Source organism: Aspergillus tanneri (genome assembly GCF_003426965.1).
Source record: "Aspergillus tanneri strain NIH1004 chromosome Unknown AapTan_2_pilon_pilon_pilon, whole genome shotgun sequence".
Lineage (NCBI taxonomy): Eukaryota > Fungi > Ascomycota > Eurotiomycetes > Eurotiales > Aspergillaceae > Aspergillus > Aspergillus tanneri.
Genome location: NW_022984629.1, coordinates 5,452,575 through 5,459,638, shown reverse-complemented (window position 1 = coordinate 5,459,638; position 7,064 = coordinate 5,452,575). Strand labels below are relative to the sequence as shown.

At 42.7% G+C, this 7,064-nt stretch overlaps 3 protein-coding genes across 3 annotated transcripts; all 3 read right to left on the bottom strand.

Annotated features, from left to right (window-relative positions):
* On the bottom strand, positions 1 to 1,300 carry ATNIH1004_001711 (uncharacterized protein; the record flags this gene model as incomplete). The annotated part of the gene is made up of 2 exons (XM_033566410.1): positions 1 to 1,095; positions 1,142 to 1,300. 2 exons carry the CDS (start codon positions 1,298 to 1,300, stop codon positions 1 to 3), a joined length of 1,254 nt encoding a protein of 417 aa, XP_033432167.1.
* Positions 1,301 to 3,865: 2,565 nt separating this feature from the next.
* ATNIH1004_001710 (uncharacterized protein) lies at positions 3,866 to 4,305 on the bottom strand (the record flags this gene model as incomplete). The annotated part of the gene is made up of 2 exons (XM_033566409.1): positions 3,866 to 4,129; positions 4,198 to 4,305. 2 exons carry the CDS (start codon positions 4,303 to 4,305, stop codon positions 3,866 to 3,868), a joined length of 372 nt encoding a protein of 123 aa, XP_033432166.1.
* Positions 4,306 to 5,747: 1,442 nt separating this feature from the next.
* On the bottom strand, positions 5,748 to 6,632 carry ATNIH1004_001709 (uncharacterized protein; the record flags this gene model as incomplete). The annotated part of the gene is made up of 3 exons (XM_033566408.1): positions 5,748 to 5,755; positions 5,840 to 6,329; positions 6,369 to 6,632. 3 exons carry the CDS (start codon positions 6,630 to 6,632, stop codon positions 5,748 to 5,750), a joined length of 762 nt encoding a protein of 253 aa, XP_033432165.1.
* Positions 6,633 to 7,064: the final 432 nt, after the last annotated feature.

Below are 7,064 nucleotides of genomic sequence, written 5' to 3'. Positions count from 1 at the left end.
TCAATGAAGGTGCATGCTCCGAATCCGGTCAACAAATGCCTGACAATCTTCATCTCGGAAAAGTAACCGGCCTCTCTCATTCTGGGACCACATCGCTCTTATGTAGTATGTCCATTTTGATACCAAGCCAGTCTGACTATCACTTCTCGTTGTTATATCGGATTGTCCACTATTATCCCGGTCTAATCTACGAAATTCATTCTCCACGTCTCCCTCAACTATTGTGACGGGAAAAGCGGGATCAATCACACATATTCGGTCATTGTGTTCAACAACTCCATCTCGGGTATCAAAAAATCCTAATCGACGAAGATACGCAGGCCGATCAAGTTTCCAGGGATGACAACCGGATGACCAGGTTGACAGGATTAAAAGTTCAATAATATAGGGCGGTCGTAAGAACTCTGTAACACACGCGACAAAATATATCCAGTCTTCTGTTTCATCAAGATCGCGGTACTGCCTCACGATCTCTTCTCCTTCGCCTTCCAGCCAAGCAGCAAAGGAAGGGGTATGAAAGTTTTTGCGTGCAAGAAAGCCCCAGACAAAGTCGACTACTTCAACGATATCTATCTTCTCCTGCATTGACCGAGCGGTGTTGGTCCACATGTCCCAGATTCGTGCGTGATTTTTATCACGATCATCTGGTGACTGATAGACAGATACTCTTGCGACCCACAGCTTTTCCACCATAGCCCAATGTCCCGTTAGCGCTTGGTAAAATCGTTGATAAGAGCGTTGCCTCTGTTTTGGATCCAATTGTCTGAAATTATCACATGTGGACCTAGCTGGTGGTGGAAGAGGATCCTCTCCCGCCCATCCTTCCTCACTTGCCTCCCAGCTTGACAGGGAGTATAATCTTCGTACGGATGTGTCGCAGTACAAATCAAAAAGGAGCCGCATTGCATGCCACCGACATACAATCTCCCAAATTGCTGCAGCGGGAAGATCTCGCACGGCTAAATGCTGTGCAAAGAACTCCTTTCGATACGACAGGCGTCTCGGAATCGGTGATTTGTCGTACAGAGCAAATCTTTCATTTAGTCCAGCTAGAAAACATAGTAAAAGGTCAAAGACATGATGGTCCGCATTCTCCTAGTTCACATTTAGAACTGAAGGACTAGGGATAATTAGGACGCACGATAATAGATCTGAAGATTTTCAGTCGAGTGTTAGACGGGTTAAAGGTATAGTACAGAGACTTGCAGCAGCGTGCAAGATGCAGGGCATCGTCTAGATCATCTAGGAGTTCAAAAATGAAGACGAGCAGTTCAGTCGGCAGGCGGAGTAGATAACACATTTGTTCTAAGAGCGGCTCTCAGCAATCGACCAAAGTGATGTCGAGTGTTGGACACAAATTTTGTTTGATCCACATTTCCGAAGGCGGTCGGCTTATATTTGAACAGGGTCGCTTTAGTTACACAGGTAAAAATAAAATCCTATTCTCACAGGTGACTAAACTGTATTAGGACTAGCGTATTATTAAAATGCTAAGAAATATTATTTAACTAACTACACAGGTGTCTTAGTCATTTCCCAAATAGGAAATATATAGCTAGTCTACTCCGTAAATGTTTTGATATTGAATCTAGGGATAGCTTCATCAAATAAGCACCTCTAAGATGGAGTATCTTCCTGATGAAGATCCCATTGAATTCGATAATCCTCCATCAATTCCTCAACCAGACTCTGGCGTACAATATGATTCTGTTGATGCAGCTGAAGCAGCTGCTACGTCTCATGGATTGCAACACGGATATGCTGTTATTATTGGGCGCCGAAATGCCGATGGAGCAGTCTACCTTTGCTGCGATAGAGGTAGCAAACGTTTATCTAAGTCCCGCGGTCTCCGGGAAGCCAAATCACGACGAATTGAGTGTCCATTCAGTGTTCGAATTAGTCATTCTAAGCGTATAATGAAATGGATACTTACTGTACGGAATGGGACACATAACATTCTACTTCACCTCCCAGCATGCATCCTTCAATTCGGAGACTTGAAATGCATCAAAAGAAGCAGCAAATCACCCCCTTAATCAATCTGGGAATATCTACAAGGGAAATTATAAGGATTCTGTATCAAGAGGACAACACTTCCATCCTTCAACGGCAGGATATCTACAATCTACGGCAGAAGCTATACCAGCAATTTCTTCAGGGACGAAGCCCAATCCAGGCCTTAATTACTGTTCTTCCTGGTGAAGGGCCATGGATAATGCAATATGCAACAAAAAAATGGCCGGATATGTGCTTTATTCTTCACACATAAAGTCTGCATTGAGCGATTAAGGCAAACACCATATGTACTCTGCATGGATTGTACATATAAAACCAACCGTTTTAAGATACCTCTTCTTAATATTATTGGTATATCAGCTACAGGAAGCACCTTTTATGTTGCTTTTGGCTTTATGTCTGATAAAAAAGAGGAGACATATTCATTTATTCTGTCATCTCTACGATCCTGTTATCGAACTCTGCGACTTCCGCTTCCAGAGGTAATTGTAACAGATAAAGAACGGGCTTTGTTTAATGCTCTTCATGAATTGTTTCCAGAGGCCGCCGCTCTACTCTGTATTTGGCATATTAACAAGAATATTATGGCGAAAGCAAAGCCTCTAAGGCTCTAATCAGCCGGCTTGTTACAGAATCAAATGCGAAGGAAAGAAACAACAAAATTGATACAATTGCTCGAGATTTGGAGTAAATTGGATGGAGATAGTTAATTCACCGACTATGGTGCAAAAGGATAAAAACTGGACGCTGTTTAAAGAGAAATATGCTAGTTATCCTGAGCTAATTGACTATCTAGAGTCAGAATGGCTTGAATACTTTACCGTAACATCACGTGAACGGTGAATGGATATATCTAAACAATCACCACAAGCCATGCACTCTTTAACAAAGCTCGAGGGGGTGAAGTTGTATTCTTTTATTTTCATTTTTGGATATTCGGATGGTAGAAAATAATGAGATTATAGCTTCTGTCGTGGAATCATGTCAGAATAAAGCTAGTCATACTGGGACATCATGTGAAGTAATATAGTGACGTAGCTATATAAGCCATGCCTCCAGAAGAAGAGGGGTAATGAAACACACATCACAAGGAATATAGAGTATATTCAAGCTCTCATAGAAATCCCAATAATCTAACAAATCACTATGCTTCTGGCATGTAAAGGGCTGGAGCCCGTTTGACCTCTCGGGCCAATTAACACAGTTGACCCTATTATCCCTATTGTCCCTCCTGTCCCCGTTGACCCTATTGTCCCTATTGCCCCTATTGGCCCTTGATGACCCTAAACACGTGGCTTTCCTCCCTTTCCCTCTTTCTTTCCTTCTTCAACGATTCCTTTTTGTACATAGCCTATTATATAGGTTCTACGGGTTCAGCCCCTGGCATGGCACACTAAATAATAATGATGCTATAAAATGTATAATCTATAATTTTAGATAACCAGTAACAGAAACACAAACAGGAGATCCTTGGTAACAAATACCATGGATATTACCAAGGAACTTAGCCATTCATTGTTATCACTAGAATTTTGACACTAAGCATTAAATACAATAACTTTTCATATTTCAAGTCACATGGAGGAAAAAAGAGATAAGAATGATATAGTATGTTCCGTATATTAAATTGCTGTAAAGTAGGAATTGCATTTAACATTCAAAACCTAAGCGGATATTGTCTTCCCCTATCCTAGCCGAATAATTTGGAGCGCAGACTATTTATGCCATTTAAGGAACAGCACGGCAAATTTCATGACCTGATTCCCGGCACTTTAATAAATATTATTCACTCAATCTACTAGCAGCTGACCCTATATGTTAGAGAGAGGTGTGATATAGTGTTTTCACCCTAAGCCTGCGAGTGCAGGCATTGTGATTCCACATGCGATTCAGACATAGTGAATCCATAGCTGATGTGAATTCCTGAGGCATCTTCAGGCAGATTGTTCTGTAGAACGGGCGGGCCATCCGTATTGTTGCCTCTTAGGTTACAAAGGCTACTTTCGTCTTGTTGCAAATGTACCCGCATCCAATGCTCCCGAATTCGATCCAAAGCCTGCTTGAAGTCATCGAGGATCACAGTGTCGCATAGACATTTGAAGATAAAAGAAAGCTGTCTCAGTGCTTACTGTCAGCAAGACTCCTGGTAGATTGGTTTCTTCACTGCTGCAAAAGCCTTACCTTCCAAAACGGTTCAATTCCAACCGGGAGTGTCGTGTGAAATGCGCCTGCAATAGCACAGGTGTCTATGATAACAAAGACCAAGGAAAGGCACATTGAGAGCAGCATAATGCCAAACCGCGGGCTGATTCGTACAAGATCTAGGAGGCTTATTGTGTAGTGTTGTTTGATTGTGTAGCACAGCATACATGTGGTAAAGAGCCACCATGGGTCCCTTGGTAAATAGTTAGTGTAGTTTTTAAAAAAAGCCAGACACGCTAGCCAAATGGTCCATACCGAAAGAGTGGTTCCAGAGGCCGTGTTTTGAGAAATAAGTCATCATGCTTATTAAAGAAAACAAAATTTGCGTAGATTTCCAGCACCCAGTAAGGTTGTGCCAGCAGTAACGTTGCAAGATATACCCAAGAACCCCATCTTGGCAAGAAAGGCTTCATCTTGAACCAGGCAATTATGTTATGCAAAGTCCATGACAAGTTTAACCCGATAGCAGTAATTGACAGGTACCAGCCATATGATGGCTCATGGAGAAAGATAAATGTCCCGTGGCAAATAGCCAGGATTAGCTGGAACCATGGTAAGAAGTTAAGAGCCCAGTACGTATGGATAAAGATAACCGAATCGTCTACTCACCTCGACAATAACTAGCTTGTGAAGCATCTTTCCTTTGATTATATTGGCTGCAGCAACAGATAGCATTACAACCAATGAGCCCACTATTAACCCTTGTCCCCATGCTTCGAGAACAAGCCCATCTGGGTTTTTAGGTCTCCCAGGGGATATCGTGGATAATACCGATCTGGTTTCTTGGAAGAAAGACGCCATAATGATGTGTAGTTGACACAGGATAACAATTGGAAGGATAAAAGTTTTCTGGGGAGTAGATGGCGTAGATTTATATCAGCCAAGGTCAGATTTTAAAAGCGTTCCTTGCGAGGCTTATTTAACTTGCTACTAGCGGAGCTACAACCTACAGACGGAAGATAGTCAGATGGTATGGAATGTATGTAACAGACCCAATTGATCCACAGTGGGGGCAGTTTGGCTTTGTACCTCCGATTTTATAGGATACTAATATAAGCATTAATGCCACAATTGAGAGATGAATGGTGGAGGACATCGTTTACTGTATCCATTTCAGATACCTAAGGGGTCTACTATATTACCCGTGGTTCGTAAGCTTCCGACATACAAAGAGAAGACTGGAGGATGTTTCGGGAATATTTCGTTCTTAATATATGGCCGTTTAACTCGCCCTAAGTCTACAGTGTTTCTCCGTAGAGTAAAGACTTCGTGCAGGGTCTGATATGGTACTAGCAAAACTTAGGTAACTGTTAAGAATGTCCAGGGTTCATTCTATAAGGAGGATGTGTGTTAAGAACAAAGGTTTAATGTTAAAGTAAAAAATCAACTAAAAGTGATATCTGCAGCATCCCGTACAGGCCTTTCTCACTGGATATTTGTTATCAAAGGGTTTAACAGCGAGGGAACACCCCACGATAGTCAGCGCACAGCAGATGGCACCGAGGCTGAACCGCCCAGCGGGTCCTAAACTAACACCCTGGACAAAGGATATGTCAGTTACACGTGTTTGAACGGCTGATTGAAGGGCGTATAGAATGCCTGCAGACACGGAGAAACACACCAGACAAGCTAAGCTTGCGGTTAACATTATAGTCTGTTTGACCCGGCGATAGAAGGGCCACGGCCACCGTGCAATAATCAAAGGCGTCAGCAAGGCAGTCAAGGCCAGCACAAGTCCAATTATCATAAGAGGTGCAATTGCTCCCTGCGAGGAAGCAGGCTCTTCCCATGGACTGGAAGCGCCCAACAGTGTCCTCAAATTTAGTTTGAATTAATTTTGGTAGGACGTACGAGACGTTGACGGGTAACTGGCGGTATTCTTTGGGCTTTTGATGAATTTGAGTGCATAGCTTTTCAGTACCGAGAGAGATCCTGTAAGGGAAAAGGTCATTGTCTAGAGACCGATTACATTCGACTTTTTCAGTTGCTGTTTCCATAGCTGACGGGGCCGTGAATGTTGCAGTCTCACTTCCGTTGCTAACGCTCTGGGAGAGGTTAACATGGTGAAGTATAACACGGTGATCCGTCTCTGGAAGTTTCTGCCAATTCAACTAAACTCTACATTAATATTTATGTCTAGAGTCACTTACATTAATGGTTGCGATCCCGGTTTCTTCCACAGAGGTGCTGGTCAGCACCAGGAGAGTCAAGACAGTGGTTAGCAGCACAGCTGGGATGAAAACAATATAGATGGTCGTGATTGCTCGCTTTCTACGAGTTATTTGCTCCAACATGATAATTGGAGCCAGAGTGTCATTTATTCTCCGCCGCGGTGTGGATGACGCCTCTTGCGTAGACTGAGTAAGCTCTTCCGGCAGCTGATTGCTTGCAGGACTACCTGTGAGAGCAGCCATGTTACACGTGCACAACAGGATTAAGAAAGGAAGGGGATATATATGTACAGTAATAGAACACTATTAAGCTCAAGAACTCGTTTTCAAAGAAGACACTGTCCAGAAAAACCAAAAAAGAAAAGAAACAAAGAGAACACAAAGGGAGAATTGCTACAGTAGGCATTAGAGAGAATAAAGTTGGGCTGGAGAATAGTGGATACTGTACACTCTGATGGGACATGTCAAATAATATGGCCGTTGGTGGACCAGAATCATGTGACTGGATCGGGGTAAAACCCCCGTGGAGCACACAACAAAATAATCAATCAAGAATAACCAAGAAGAATAATCAAGAAGAGCCCAACCAGCTCAATTCATTCAAATAAGACCTTTTCACCAATCGTACTCTATTTCCTCTTCGGGATTAGCCGTATATCTGACAATTAGAGTCTC